This window comes from Cherax quadricarinatus, chromosome 24, assembly GCF_038502225.1.
Source record: "Cherax quadricarinatus isolate ZL_2023a chromosome 24, ASM3850222v1, whole genome shotgun sequence".
Classification (NCBI taxonomy): Eukaryota; Metazoa; Arthropoda; class Malacostraca; order Decapoda; family Parastacidae; genus Cherax; species Cherax quadricarinatus.
The window spans coordinates 20,292,459-20,309,163 of record NC_091315.1 but is presented as its reverse complement, the minus strand read 5'-3'; the positions used below and the strand labels follow the sequence as shown (position 1 = coordinate 20,309,163).

The window sequence follows — 16,705 nt, the reverse complement described above, 5'->3', positions numbered from 1 at the left end:
CTGGATGTCCTGGCTTTAAGTGAAACAAAGCTGAAGGGGGTGGGAGAGTTTCAGAGGATGAATTTATGAAGGATGAGGTTAATCAGAGAAGTGATGAAGGAAAAAAGCGAGTGGTGCGTTGAGGTATATCTGAAGACAAAAAACGTTATCTATGGAGGCAAAGAAGGGAATGTATGAAAGTATAGCAGCACCAACACTCTTATATAGGTGAGAAGCTTGGGTTGTAAATGCTGCAGCGAGGAGGCGGTTGGAGGCAGTGGAGATGTCCTGTCTAAGGGCAATGTGTGGTGTGAATATTATGCAGAAAATTCGGAGTTTGGAAATTTGGAGGTTTGGAGTTAATAAAAGTGTTATTCACAGGGCTGAAGAGGGGTTGTTGAGGTGGTCTGGTCATTTAGAGAGAATGGATCAAAGTAGAATGACATGGAGAGTGTATAATTCTGTAGGGGAAGGAAGGCGGGGTAGAGGTCATCCTCGAAAAGGTTGGAGGGAGGGGGTAAAGGAGGTTTTGCGGGCAAGGGATTTGGACTTCCAGAGTGCGTGAGCATGTTAGATAGGAGTGAATGGAGACGAATGGTATTTGGGACCTGACGAGCTGTTGGAGTGTGAGCAGGGTAATATTTAGTGAAGGGATTCAGGGAAACCGGTTACTTTCACATAGCCAGACTTGAGTCCTGGAAATGAGAAGTACAATGCCTGCACTTTAAAGGAGAGGTTTGGGATATTGGCAGTTTGGAGGGATATGTTGTGTATCTTTATACGTATATGCTTCTAAACTGTTGTATTCTGGGCACCTCTGCAAAAACAGTGATTATGTGTGAATGAGATGAAAGTGTTGAATGATGATGAAGGTATTTTCACTTTGGGGATTTTCTTTCTTTTTGGGTTACCCTGCTTCGGTGGGAGACAGTCGACTTGTTGAAAAAAAAAATATATGTGCAGTTCCTTTGTGTAAAATAAAAGGAGAGACAAGAGTAAGTGTAAGGATTAGAGGAAAATAAGGCCTGTCAAGTATACTGGGTAAGAGTATGGTAGAATTATTATTGAAAGAATTAAGGGTAAAACAAAATAGGGTTATAGAGGAACAAAGACAATTTAGGAAGGGAAGAGGATGTGTAGACCAAGTATTTACAGTGAGACCTCAAAGTGAACAATATTTAAAAGTAAAGAACTTTTTGTTGCAGTTATAAATTTAGAAAAGGCATGATATGGAGGGAGGGAGGGGGTACAGGAGGTTTTGTGGGTGAGGGGACTGGACTTCCAGCAAGCGTGTGTGAGCGTATTAGAAAGGAGTAAATGGAGACGAGTTGTTTTTGGTACTTGACGAGCTGCTGGAGTGTGAGCAGGGTAATATTTAGTGAAGGGATTCAAGGAAACCGGTTATTGTAGATTTAGCCGGACTTGAGTCCTGGAAATGGGAAGTACAATGCCTGCTCTTTAAAGGAGGGGTCTGGGATATTGACAGTGTGGAGGGACTTCTAAACTGTTGTATCTGAGCACCTCTGCAAAGACAGTGATTATGTATGAGATGAAAGTGTTGAATGATGATGAAAGTATTTTCTTTTTGGGATTTTCTTTTTGTTTTTGGGTCACGCTGCCTCGGTGGAAGATGGCCGACTTGTTGAAAAAAAAAAAAAAAGAAAAAAGAATCAATAGTAAATAGACTTAAGCCAGTCAATACATACTAGGATAATATATGTGCTACACAAACATCGGTATAATGGAAGATTGAAGTTCAAGGCCACATAGATGAGAGACAGTTTAGTATACTAAATGAAGATAGGTGTTACTATGTGGAGGAGACTAAGACATGGGTGTTACTGAATAGATATGTGGAGAAAAGTATGAAATATGTCTTACTGAGGGGATATGTGGAGATGAAGAAATAGCCACCCTGTTGCCTGCCTGCCTGCTAGATAACAGCATACAAGCTACAGATCAAAAGACAGCAGGCAATTAAACAACATCTTTGAACTAATCACTTACCATGCAAGTATTCCGAGTAATCATTGATTTCATAGCCTTCATGTCCACTTTCATTGTAACTTGATCAAGAGGTACACGTCTAATCCGTAGTGACAGCAGCTGGGCACCTGGGTACAATCACAGTAACACTAATGCTGTACAGGTTAAATGAAGAAACTATACTGGTGCAGAATTAGGTTTTATGACAACATTTGACTCTGATGACTGACCTGATAAAGCTCTGCACAGAGCAAAACATTCACACAATTAAAGCTTACTCTGCATCTGTGTCATTTCTTCAATGCAGTATGCCTTCCTATCAAACCAAGTTTAGCTAGGAAACCAATATGTTATTTTCTTAAACCAAAAACACTCCTTTCCACCAGCACATGGCAGAAACTTCATTCAAACATTTTCTAAGTTATTTTACCACAACAAATATTTAGTTAAATCAAAATAAAACACTCATTCAGTCTTTCTCTCTCTCTCTTTACACAGAATAAATGACTACATGCTCAAGAAAAGTTATGTGAATCAAAAATTATTTTCTTCAAAAGATTTGCAATACAGAGAATTCATAAACTACAACCTTATCTCATTTATTTTTCAAAGGAACTACTTATCTACATGCTCACACTTTATTCATTTTGAAATAAACATTTCTACATTATTTAGTTGTAGCTACAGTTAGAGTAAGAGGTAGATGGGAAAAGAGGAAGGTGGCAACAACAAGTAAGAGGGAGGTGAAAGTGTATAAACTAAGGGAGGAGGAAGTTCGGGTGAGATATAAGCGACTATTGGCAGAAAGGTGGGCTAGTGCAAAGATGAGTAGTGGGGGGGTTGAAGAGGGTTGGAATAGTTTTAAAAATGCAGTATTAGAATGTGGGGCAGAAGTTTGTGGTTATAGGAGGGTGGGGGCAGGAGGAAAGAGAAGTGATTGGTGGAATGATGAAGTAAAGGGTGTGATAAAAGAGAAAAAGGTAGCTTATGAGAGGTTTTTACAAAGCAGAAGTGTTATAAGAAGAGCAGAGTATATGGAGAGTAAAAGAAACGTGAAGAGAGTCGTGAGAGTGCAAAAGGAGAGCAGATGATAGAGTGGGAGAGGCACTGTCAAGAAATTTTAATGAAAATAAGAAAAAATTTTGGAGTGAGTTAAACAAGTTAAGAAAGCCTAGGGAAAGTATGGATTTGTCAGTTAAAAACAGAGTAGGGGAGTTAGTAGATGGGGAGAGGGAGGTATTAGGTAGATGGTGAGAATATTTTGAGGAACTTTTAAATGTTGAGAAAGAAAGGGAGGCGGTAATTTCATGCACTGGCCAGGGAGGTATACCATCTTTTAGGAGTGAAGAAGAGCAGAATGTAAGTGTGGTGGAGGTACGTGAGGCATTACGTAGAATGAAAGGGGGTAAAGCAGCTGGAACTGATGGGATCATGACAGAAATGTTAAAAGCAGGGGGGGATATAGTGTTGGAGTGGTTGGTACTTTTGTTTAATAAATGTATGAAAGAGGGGAAGGTACCTAGGGATTGGCGGAGAGCATGTATAGTCCCTTTATATAAAGGGAAAGGGGACAAAAGAGATTGTAAAAATTATAGAGGAATAAGTTTACTGAGTATACCAGGAAAAGTATACGGTAGGGTTATAAATGAAAGAATTAAACGCAAGACAGAATGTAGGATTGCGGATGAGCAGGAAGGCTTCAGAGTGGGTAGGGGATGTGTAGATCAAGTGTTTACATTTAAGCATATATGTGAACAGTATTTAGATAAAGATAGGGAAGTTTTTATTGCATTTATGGATTTAGAAAAGGCATATGATAGAGTGGATAGAGGAGCAATGTGGCAGATGTTGCAAGTACAGTGGACCCCCGGTTAACGAACTTTTTTCACTCCAGAAGTATGTTCAGGTGCCAGTACTGACCGAATTTGTTCCCATAAGGAATATTGTGAAGTAGATTAGTCCATTTCAGACCCCCAAACATACACGTACAAATGCACTTACATAAATACACTTACATAATTGGTCGCATTTGGAGGTGATCGTTAAGCGGGGGTCCACTGTATATGGAATAAGTGGTAAGTTACCAAATGCTGTAAAGAGCTTTTATGAGGATAGTGAGGCTCAGGTTAGGGTGTGTAGAAGAGAGGGAGATTACTTCCCGGTAAAAGTAGGTCTTAGACAGGGATGTGTAATGTCACCATGGTTGTTTAATATATTTATAGATGGGGTTGTAAAAGAAGTAAATGCTAGGGTGTTCGGGAGAGGGGTGGGATTAAATTATGGGGAATCAAATTCAAAATGGGAATTGACAGTTACTTTTTGCTGATGATACTGTGCTTATGGGAGATTCTAAAGAAAAATTGCAAAGGTTAGTGGATGAGTTTGGGAATGTGTGTAAAGGTAGAAAGTTGAAAGTGAACATAGAAAAGAGTAATGTGATGAGGGTATCAAATGATTTAGATAAAGAAAAATTGGATATCAAATTGGGGAGGAGGAGTATGGAAGAAGTGAATGTTTTCAGATACTTGGGAGTTGACGTGTCGGCGGATGGATTTATGAAGGATGAGGTTAATCATAGAATTGATGAGGGAAAAAAGGTGAGTGGTGCGTTGAGGTATATGTGGAGTCAAAAAACGTTATCTATGGAGGCAAAGAAGGGAATGTATGAAAGTATAGTAGTACCAACACTCTTATATGGATGTGAAGCTTGGGTGGTAAATGCAGCAGCGAGGAGACGGTTGGAGGCAGTGGAGATGTCCTGTCTAAGGGCAATGTGTGGTGTAAATATTATGCAGAAAATTCGGAGTGTGGAAATTAGGAGAAGGTGTGGAGTTAATAAAAGTATTAGTCAGAGGGCAGAAGAGGGTTTGTTGAGGTTGTTTGGTCATTTAGAGAATGGATCAAAGTAGAATGACATGGAAAGCATATAAATCTATAGGGGAAGGAAGGAGGGGTAGGGGTCGTTCTCGAAAGGGTTGGAAAGAGGGGGTAAAGGAGGTTTTGTGGGCGAGGGGCTTGGACTTCCAGCAAGTGTGCATGAGCGTGTTAGATAGGAGTGAATGGAGACGAATGATACTTGGGACCTGACGATCTGTTGGAGTGTGAGCAGGGTAATATTTAGTGAAGGGATTCAGGGAAACCGGTTATTTTCATATAGTCGGACTTGAGTCCTGGAAATGGGAAGTACAATGCCTGCACTTTAAAGGAGGGGTTTGGGATATTGGCACTTTGGAGGGCTATGTTGTTTATCTTTATACGTATATGCTTCTAAACTGTTGTATTCTGAGCACCTCTGCAAAAGCAGTGATAATGTGTGAGTGTGGTGAAAGTGTTGAATGATGATGAAAGTATTTTCTTTTTTGGGGATTTTCTTTCTTTTTTGGGTCACCCTGCCTTGGTGGGAGACGGCCGACTTGTTGAAAAAAAAAAAAAAAAAAATTCTACATTTTTAACCTCTGTCTTTCAACTATCTCATACAGTCATTTATTATAGCATTTATTTATTCATTTATTATAGTGTGGTTTTACACCCTGTAGAAAATCAAGTTACAAAATACTATCATGCATTACCAAAATTTAAATAATAGGCTACATGCAAATTCTTTTAATAACATCTGAATGAACACCATCAATTACAAAACACAAAATGCTTTAAATGTTTCAACAAGTATGCTAACAGCCTGAAGAGTGTGCCTTAACCTCAGAGCATATCATTTACCTTTATCAAATGCAGCATGAGATGACACAGGCACTAGCATCTCTGGTGACTTAATACCTCTAACATTAATGGCATAGTCTCTATATGCCTTGCATGCCAAAATGATGCTTTCTGTGCCTCCAGCTGTCATCTGATCAACAACAAATGGCAAAACATTCAGTTAGATTTTACTGATATTTTATAATATCAAACACATTTTATTGCTTTCATAAATGATTTAGAAGTGAGACTGCAGAATTCATATACAAATTACTTTCATAACTTTTCAAAAGGAAATAGGAAAAAAGGATGAATTACCAACAAGATCAGTAAGGTATGTATCTGATTAAATCACACACCAAGCACAAATTGTAATAGCCTTAAAAAACATTTGATTAATGTATTCATCAATAAATACAATAATACATAAAACAAACTCTGCTGAGATTGTCTGGTAGCTGGTAAAGGTCAAGTTTTGCAGGGGCATTTAACAAAATGTCATTGGCATACCTCTCCAAAGACAAATTATTTGGAATTAGGTTGACAAGGCAATCAATTTTCAATGACTTTAGTTAGACATTCACAAATATAGGATTCTACAGCGAGTCCATGGTCATGTCAAAAGATTGTTTGTAGCAAGTGCCACTAGATGTGATTATGAGATTTGATAAAGCCTGCTGTGAAGGCAAAATATTATCTTAAATAAAGTTTCCAGGTGCTGCTCATGCACCATTTTCAACTACAACTTTTCATTATTTCCATACCATCCACTATTACAATAAAATCAATCTCAAAAGAATATGTTGGCTAGGTGCACATAAGCCAAAGGCTACTTAAACAAATTCTCAATTTCAAGAACATCACAACTCTCATATGTAAGAATTCTTTTCTGTGGAATGTAACATAAATTTTACTTATTATTCATTTATGAAAACTTCTGAGCTGATAAATAATAAATTTGAGTAATTAACCCTTTCACTGTCAGTCCCATAATATTATGGCTTGCAAGACAGTGTCAGTCCCATAACACTATGTTAAAATTCTAGCAGCTTCCAATCTTGCGGGAGAAAGTTGGTATGTCTACATACGAGAGAATGGGTCTGAGTGGCCAGTGTGTGCAGTATAAAAAAAAAATCCTGCAGCACACAGTGCACAATGAGAAAAAAAAAGTGTTTTTGGTTTAAAACACCGACTTTGCGGTGTATTTCTGTATAGTACTTAAGGTTGCATTCTCATTTTCTTGGTCTTATTTGACAGAATGGAAGATATATTACAGAAATAAGGATGATTTTGAAATTGAGCTCAAAGTAGCAGCAATGTTCAATATTTGCCGATGTTCAAGAGTAAACAAATCACGTCACGCGTCCAATACACGTGAAGTGGTGGGTCTAATATGCTTTCACAAATGCACTGATATTATTTATACCATTTTTACAATAATGTAGTAGTCTGCATAACAATAAATCTTCTATTTTTTGTATGAATGAAAATTCAAAATGGATAGCAAGCGTAATATAAAAGGGGCCTGGAGATGTGACTAATAAACAAAGAAAATGTTATTGTAGTGCTAGGAATGTCTGCATTTTTAATTCTGGACCCTATATTGAAATTGGCCTTACATGAATTGTGTATGAAATTGGCCAAATTGCCAATTTCTGATCACCTTATTGAGTAGTTGAAATGGGTAAATGGGTGGTTTCTTGTACTCAATCAATAGAACAAATGGAGTTCTAGTGAAATAGCTATGAGTTTGATTGACTGAAACAATAGAATTGGCCAAAAATAGGACTCAAAGTGGGTAAAATCGCCAATGCATAAATATAGCCGAGACTGCTAACTTTGCAAGAGCATAATTCCATAAGTTTTCCATCAAATTTTGTACTTTTGGTGTCATTACCATTGGGAAAAGATTTTATCATTTCTTAAGGAAAAACTTTTTTTTTTTTTAAATTCTTTGACACTGAAAGCAAGTTTGTGATCAGGGGTCTCGACAGTGAAAGGGTTAAAACATCAGAGTAATGTATCACCTATTTTATTTGAAAAATTTGAAGTGTAATGAAGGGATCCACATAACAGAGTATACTTACACAACCACAGCTCTTGGAATCTCCATTAAACAATGTACAGCACATGCGAACCACCTCAGCTTCCATTTTTCTCACTCCCGGGAATACATCAGGATGGAGAGGATTACTCCATGCAGACATACCTAAAAAGAAATTTACTGTAGTGTTTCAGGAAGATGCTAATAAAATCAAAGGAAGAGGTAGAAATACAATGCAGAAGAAAGGTAGAGTAATAAAGTACATGTAGACAGCACTTACAAATATTTACAGCAAAATATAATGATGTACAATGAGCCCTTTCATTAACCGACTAATAGGAGGGAGGGGATGAACAATATTGCTCATCATCCAAAACTTCCAAATTATGAAATTTACTGTTAATGACTGTGTGATTGTCTTCTGAACAAGCAGACTTGGTCTGCTAATACAGAAGACAACTGAGCACTAAAAATTCCTGTAGTACTACAGTCCAGTACTGTACTGTATAAGAATTTTATAGTACTGTATGTAATTTACAGTAATTTTATTTATATACCTTTTTGTGGTGGAGAGACAAGGTGTAAACTGCCATGACTGATAGTGGTGACTCAGAATAACTTTCATTCTGAGTTAGAGGAGCTCTAAAGCTCCACTAACACTTACACTAAATTTAACCCTTAAACTGTCCACACATAGATCTACGTGCACGTGCGCAGTGCCCCGAACATAGATCAACGTTTTATTTTTCATTCCTTCAAATTTGGCACAATAGGCCTGAGTCTCCTAGACATGAAAGAATGGGTCTGTGCACTCAGTGTGGGCAGAATGAAAAAAATCAGGGATCACTTAGTACCTTGTGGAAGCACCAGTTCAATTGAGTGCCAGCTAGAGCAAATAGCTTGGCAAACACCAGGGATTCACTGATGTCATGTCATATTAACACTCACATTTTAAGAGGAAAGTAAAAATAGATTAGATAAATACATGAGTGAGTGTGGGTGGGTGTGATTTGGACCTGACTAGCTTCTGCTACTAGGTCAGATGCCGTGCTCCTTCCTTCGGTGGATGTGACCTGACTAGGTGGGTCATTGGTCTAAGCCAGGGGTTGACATGGACCTGCCTTGCATGGGCCAGTTTCCTGCTGCAGTGTTCCTTCTTTCTTGTGTTCTTATGTATTCGGCTAGCTGGCTGGCTTTGGCTGTCTCTGTCTGTCTATATCTCAATCTGTCTATATCTCGATCTGTCTATATCTCTATGTCTCTGTCCATCTATATCTGTCTCTCACATGTACACATAAGTATAGTTATTATACATAATGTAAATTACCTAGGATAACCCAAAAATTCCAGGCCAAGTGCTATACAGTGTTTGTAGATTTTTTTTTTTTCAACAAGTTGGCTATCTCCCACCTAGGCAGGGTGACCCAAAAAAGAAAGAAAAATCCCCAAAACGAAAATACTTTCATCAACAATCAGCATTTTCACCTTACTCATACATAATCACTGTTTTTGCAGAGGCACTCAGATACAACAGTTTAAAGACATATATAAAGATACAATATAAAAAGTGACCTGAAATAATATAATAAACTCCATGTAGAATACAATATCAGGGCCCCAATTATATATATACCATCCTATTATACATCCCTCCAAACTGCCAATATCCCAAACCCCTCCTTTAAAGTGCAGGCATTGTACTTCCCATGTCCAGAACTCAAGTCCGGCTAAATAAAAATAGCCAGTTTCCCTGAATCCCTTCACTAAATATTACCCTGCTCACACTCCAACAGCTCGTCAGGTCCCAAAAACCATTCATCTCCATTTACTCCTATCTAATACGCTCATGCAAGCTTGCTGGAAGTCCAAGCCCCTCTTTAAACATATTAACCCTTTCAGGGTCCACAGGCCCTCTCAGAGACTTGTTCTCAGGGTCCCCCAAATTTAAAAAAAAAAAAAAATATTTTTTCTTATGAAAAGATAATCTTTTCCCGATCATAATGACACCAAAAGTATGAAATTTGATGGAAAACTTACGGAATTATGCTCTCACGAAGTTAGCGGTCTCGATGATGTTTAAGCATCGGCGATTTTGCCCACTTTGAGCCCTATTTTCGGTCAATTCCAGTGTACTAGTCGACAAAAATCATAACTATTTCGCTAGAACTCCATTTTTTTCTATCGAGCAAGTACAAGAAGCCACCCATTTACCGATTTCAACTATCCAATACAGTGGTCAGAATTTAGCAATTTTGCCAATTTCACACAAATTCAAAAGATGCCAATTTCCAAATAGGGTCCAGAATAAACAAGAAAGACATTCCTGGCACTAAAATAACATTTCCTTTGTTCATTAGTCACATCCCCACGCCCCTCTTACATTCTTTTGCTTTCCATTTTGAATTTTTATTCTCACAAAAAATAGAAGATTTACTGTTATGCAGGCTACTGCATTAGTGTAGAAATGGTATAAATAATATCGGCGCACTTGTGAAAGAAAATTAGACTCACCAGTTGACATGTATTGGACGCTTAGCATGATTTGTTTATTTTTGAACTTTGGTAAAAATCGAACATTTCTGCTACTTTGAGATCAATTTCAAGGTACTTTTCATTGTAAAACCAGTCAAAATCATCTCAATTTCTGTAATATGTCTTCCATTCTATCAAATGAGACTAGGAAAACTAGAATACAACAATAAATACCATACAAAAGTACAGTGCAAAGTCGCTGTTTTAATCCAAAACAGGGTCAAATTTTTTTTTTTCTCATTATGCACTGTGTGCTGCAGGATTTTTTTTATACTGCACACACTGACCATATAGACCCAGTCTTTCATATGTAGGCCTACCAGCTTTCTCTCACCATATTTGAAGGCGCTAGAATTTACAAGTACTAGTACGTCAAGGACCCTGGCACGTAAGCCGTACTAGTACGGCCGAAACCCTGAAAGGGTTAAACAACCATGGTGACATTACACATCTCTGTAAGACCTACTTTCACCGGGAATAATCTCCCTCTCTTCTACACACCCTAACCTGAGCCTCACTGTCCTCGTAAAAACTCTCTACAGTATTTAGTAATTTACTACCTATTCCATATATGTACTTGCAACATCTGCCACATTGCTCCCCTATCCACTCTATCATATTCCCTTTCTAAATCCATAAATGCAATGAAAACTTCCCTAGCTTTATCTAAATACTGTTCACATATACAGTGGAACCTTGACTTACGAGTTTAATCCGTTCCAGGAGCTAGCTCGTAACTCAATTTACTCGTATATCAAATTAATTTTCCTCATTCAAATTAACTGAAAAGCCATTAATTTGTTCCTGCACTCTGGAGAGACGAGAAAAAATACTTGAATACGACTGTTATCAACTGTACGGCTTATTTATCTATCACAATTCATCTAACATGACATAATAAACAATATACACCTACCATCCGACTTACGACCGAGTTCGGTTCTGAGAAACCAGTCCTAAGTCGAACTTTACTACTGAATATCAACAAAACATTTTTGTAATGGCTTTATTTTATTGTTTTATTTTGGTATTTCATGTTTTACTTTACTTTTTCTGTTGTTAGTACTGTATTTTATACTGTAAGGTTTAGGATAAACACTGTGTACAACACAAATAGTTGTTTATTTCCCAGAAATTTGGCATAAAAAACACAGTCGTAAGTCGAGTGGTCGTAAGTCGAGCAGGTTGTAAGTCGGATGGTAGGTGTAATTAGCACAGAAACACGATATAAACTCTAGAATGAATAAAATAGACCATAATATGGTGGCACAGGCAGAGGCAGAAGCATCCGCCATTTGTGTCCCAATTTGACTATAGTATCTTCCCATGTTCTTACTGTAAGAGAAAGTGGAGTATTTTTGAGGCTAACTGCAGTAGATCACTAGGACCCATGGTTAGAAAAAGAAATTTGGCCAAATGACTGTAAAAAATGCACATAAGCATGAGAGAACTGCCCCCACAGGGATGCAAACATGTTTACTGCTTACCAGCTGTGCCAACTAGCAGAAGCAATCTGAATTATTATTACGTATGTATTGTGGAAATTTATTCGGTCCTAAAAGTTCCACAGGTCAGATACGTCGTACAAAGATCCCAACAGGTCGTGATTAGACCGGTTTGGTTGGGTGGCCCTTACACCCACCCAAAGCACACACACACACCCGGGTTGGCGAAGGTGGTTGGAAGGCGCTTCTTAATTGATAGATTTACTCTTCAGGGAAGAAGTAGGTAGTTTATACTGTTAGTACACTAATATTAGAACTATTGAGGCAACTGTAGATAATAACAATGTAGACCTAAGACCTTAACGTAGGTAGTAATAGGCCAAAAATGTAGGCAAACACTAGGTTATGTTAGCCAGGGAGAACTGGCAGCCCAAGTTTGAATACTGGGGCACGGGTTTGAGACCGCAGTGCCCTTCCTTCTAAGACCAGACACCGTCGGAACAACAAGTGCCGTGACCAGCAGGCCCGTACAGTAAGACGAGACCTCCTTTTTTTCTGCAAGATTCTGGTCAGTTTCTGGGGAAAATTGTGAGTGAGTTGAGCTGTGGGCCTTAGTACAGGCGGCAATTCATGACCGGTACGTACCGGCATCTCTTGTTAGCCTAGAAGCTAGTGTCACTTTCTGCATAGTTATACTAGGGGATGCACACCCCCTGGGAAACAGGAATTTCTGAGGTGCAGGCAGGTCACTAATATTGACTGAATATTGCAGGAATTAAGGCTCCCGGTTGCACATGGTTCTGAGGGGAAGTCCAGAGGGACTAAAGCTTAGGGAGGTGGAAGACCAGAATATATTCTCCAACACCAAGTAAGTTAGCCCTTTATTCTTGCATGCATGCGAGATTTCTTGCAACATCAGTCATTTAAGAAAATCTGTCCTATAAGCCACTTGTGAGGCTGAGGTACCGACCTCAGGGCTCGGTGTCAACAGAGCTTGCCAGGGTAGACAACTCACATGGAGGCAGTCCAGACAAATTTTCACAAGTGGTCCTTTGAACCGTGATGTGGAATAGCTAGGTTAAAATTAACATAGCTAGGCCACAGTTAGGAACCAGAGTTTAACAGAGTTAGGTTAAGTTAACACAGAGGCTAGGCCAAGCTGACTATACACAGAAGTTATTATTTACAATAATTTACAGGCAGGCCAGGTAGGCTAGAGAAGCATGTGAATTTAATTATTTACAGTGATTACAAGTAAACCAGAGTAGGAGACTTGTATGTTAATTACTTACAGTGGATTTGCAAGGTAGCCACATTTAGGCTAGGCTTGTGCAATATTTACAACAGTTATAGTAGCTAGGACAGATTTAACCTAGTTATTATTTACAGTGAGTTCTGAAGCCAGGTTTAGGATATAGCACATTAGTTAGGTTAGGATTTACCTTATCCAACCATCCACGCTAGACTGAGTAAGCTGGGCACAGTTAGGCCAAGTTGTTTACACACATTATTTATTTACTGTTTCACAAGTTGAATTGTTGAATTTATTTGTGTTAACCAAGTGATTTTTAATTTGTATACTGCATTTTTATTGTGTGATTTTCATTGTCTTTGACTCACTTTAATGTGGGATTTGTGATTTGTACCAGAGACTAGCTTAAGTCCTGTAATTATTTGTTGACGTTGTACAGGAAATTGCTAGGTTAAGCTTTCACATTGATACACATTTCGATTGGGGTTTGAGAGCTAACACTGTACATTTTGAGTCAGAGTAGAGTCAATATAATAAAGGGAGTTGTTAAGCTTGTTGAAGAGCCTTGAGACTCGTTCATTCTTGCCTAACACCGTGTCATGCTGTGGGGTGGGCTGAGTAAAGTACAATTAGTGTCGCACTCCTAATTAAATCTCAACAATGGCAGATGAGGATCCAACAGAGTCTGGTTCAGTGTTAGCAAAATTAAAACGATCAGTGGCTGCATACAAAGGGCATCTGAACAGAACGCGCAACAGGTGCAAGGCTACTAGCCAACGCAGTAAAGTAGACTGCGATGATTTGCAAGACTGCTTGAAGCATTTGGGGGAAAAATGGGAAGCCTACGAACGAGCATTCTCAGCATATGAGCTACAGGCTATTCAGGATGGTGAATCCCAGGATAGTCTTCGGCAAGCTCAGGACGAATTCACTAAGGATGATGTAGATTGTCACCAGGAGATGAATACGTACAAAGATCAGTTAAGCACATTAACCCTTTGAGGGTCGACAGGCCCTCTCCGAAACTCGTTCTCAGGGTCGGCCAAATTTAAAAAAAAAAAAAAATTATTTTCTCTTATGAAAAGATAGAGAATCTTTTCCCGATCATAACGACACCAAAAGTTTGAAATTTGATAGAAAACTTACGGAATTATGCTCTCGCAAAGTTAGCGGTCTCGGCGATGTTTACGGATCGGCGATTTTGCCCACTTTGCGCCCCATTTTCGGCCAATTTCACTGTACTAGTCGACAAAAAACATGAATATTTCGCTAGAACTCCATTTTTTCTATCGAATGGGTGCAAGAAACCACCCATTTATAAATTCAACTATCCAGTACAGTGGTCAGAATTTAGCAATTTTGCCAATTTCACACAAATTTCAAAAGATGCCAATTTCGGAATAGGGTCCAGAATAAACAAGAAAGACATTAGTGGCTCTAAAATGACATTTCCTCTAGTCATTAGTCACGTCTCAAGGCCCTTCTTATATTCTTTTGCTTTCCACTTTGAATTTTTATTCTCACAAAAAATATAAGATTTACTGTTATGCAGACTACTGTATTAGTGTAAAAAATGGTATAAATATTATTGGTGCACTTGTGAAAGAATATTAGACTCACCAGTTGACGTGTATTGCACGCTTGGCACGATTTGTTTACTTTTGAAGTTTGGTAAAAATCGAACATTTCTGCTACTTTGAGCTCAATTTCAAGGCACCTTTCATTGTAAAACCAGTCAAAATCATCTCAATTTCAGTAATATGTCTTCCATTCTATAAAATGAGACCAAGAAAACTAGAATACAACAATAAATACTATACGAAAATACACTGCAAAGTCGCTGATTTATTAAAAAAAAAATGGAAAAAGTTTTTTTTTTCTCATTATGCACCGTGTGCTGCAGGATTTTTTTTAGACTGTGCACACTGACCACATAGACCCATTCTTTCATATGAAGGCCTACCAGCTTTCTCCCACTAGATTTGAGGTCGCTAGAATTTATGAGTACTAGTACGTCAAAAACCCCTACGCGTAAGACGTACTAGTACGACGAAAACCCTCAAAGGGTTAAAGGCTAGAAAGCCAAGTGGGGTGACGAATACCGGGGGTACCCCGAGCAGCCACACGCCTGTTAATACGTTGCCCAGATTGCCCCAATTGAATTTACCAACGTTTGATGGAACCCTAACAGAGTACATTGCTTTCTGGGATCAGTTTAAAGCCCAGATAGATGACAGAAATGATTTGGCAGATGCCGTCAAATTGCAGTATTTGTGATCACAGCTCGAAGGTAAAGCCCTAGACTTGGTCCGGCACTACCAGATTACTGACACTAATTACCAACATGCCAAAGACCAGTTAAAGGACATGTTTGGCAACACTGAAGAGATAAAGGTGGCCATACTTTATCGGTTGTTGGATCTAGAGGCTTGCCGACATGACCGTCAAAGCCTAGAGAAGTTCCGCATTGAAATTATGAGCTTGACAAATAGTTTCAGAGATTTACACGATGAGGATGATTCAGAATGGGTCCTTAGTCAGGTGATTCAGAGGAAACTGGCTAGCACTACAGTACACGAGTTGCATTTGAAATATCAGACAAACCGGTTCACGATACAACAAATTGTTGAAGGGTTGGGGGATCTCGTATCTCACCTGAGCGTAGGTCAGGGGGAGAAATTGCCCACCAAGGTGAAGTCGATCGACTTCCCCAGACATTCGAGAGATAAAGCTAAACCACCTCCTACTAGGGTTAGCACTTATTATGCCCAGGACGAGTCCTCCACCAACAGGGCCAAGGGAGAAGTCACTAAGACGGCCAGTACGAGACAGTGCGTGTTTTGTGAAGGAGAACACGCTAGTTCAGGGTGCTCGAGCTTCACCACCTTTAACCGAAGGGTTCAACGACTAAGGGAGTTGAGACTCTGTTTCAAGTGCTGTGGAGAACATTTTGCAAGGGACTGTAATGCCCAACTCAATTAGTGTCGGGGCTGCCAGAAAGGTAAGCACCACAGTGCACTGTGTCCTAATGACACCAGATCAGCACCAGCTAGAGAGAGCAAGGACAAGCCTGAAGTGGTGGTGAATGTGGTGAGTGCAGCACCGGGGGTTTGTTCTGGTGAGCAGTTTCAAGGTTCGGTGGCCTTGCCCACCATAATGGAGGTGGTTACGAATGGGAAGAAGTCTGAAATGACCCGTTTGCTCTTCGACACTGGGGCACAAAGATCCTTTATAACAGAGAGTCTAGCAACTAAGTTGAAGTTGAAGACAGGTGATAAGGTTGACATGAAGGTGGAAGGGTTTGGTGGGCAGGTCCCATGCAGGTCTTATCCGGTTGTCGATGTGACGGTCAGATTAGCTGGGCATCGACGGAAAATCTCAGCCTTGATAGTGAAGAGGCTGCCCAATATCATTACCGCCAAGGGACTAGCTGCAGCAGTCAAACGTTTGAGGGAATTGGGTGTGAAGCAGGCAGAGCCAGATATTGCTACAGACAATGTCAGTAATGTAGGAATCTTGGTAGGAGGAGATTACACAGACGAGTTCATGTCGACGAGAAGGGTTATCAAGGAGGGTGATGGTCTGTACAGGACTCCAGTGGGATACATCTTAGGAGGCAGGATACCGGCTCACTTCCCTGCGCCCCCGGGAATTGGGGCTCCGATACTACAGCGACTGAGGCTGTGCTGGTGATGCAGATTGGTCTGCACGAAGATCTATCAGAGTCGCAAGTCGACCTAGCCGACAGTGAGCCAGTCCATAAACTATGGG

The 16,705-nt window shown here is 39.5% G+C and overlaps 1 protein-coding gene across 5 annotated transcripts in view; it reads right to left on the bottom strand.

The window, feature by feature from the left end:
* Sply (Sphingosine-1-phosphate lyase) overlaps positions 1-16,705 on the bottom strand; it is a 284,903-nt gene that overhangs the window by 130,251 nt on the left and 137,947 nt on the right. For all 5 annotated transcript variants that reach the window (XM_070088235.1, XM_070088236.1, XM_070088234.1 and 2 more), the window contains 3 exons: positions 7,749-7,870; positions 5,683-5,812; positions 1,987-2,093 (listed from right to left, as the gene is read on the bottom strand). In XM_070088235.1, the coding sequence (XP_069944336.1) occupies positions 1,987-2,093; positions 5,683-5,812; positions 7,749-7,870 (359 nt within the window). The remainder of the gene's footprint in view (positions 1-1,986; positions 2,094-5,682; positions 5,813-7,748; positions 7,871-16,705) is intronic.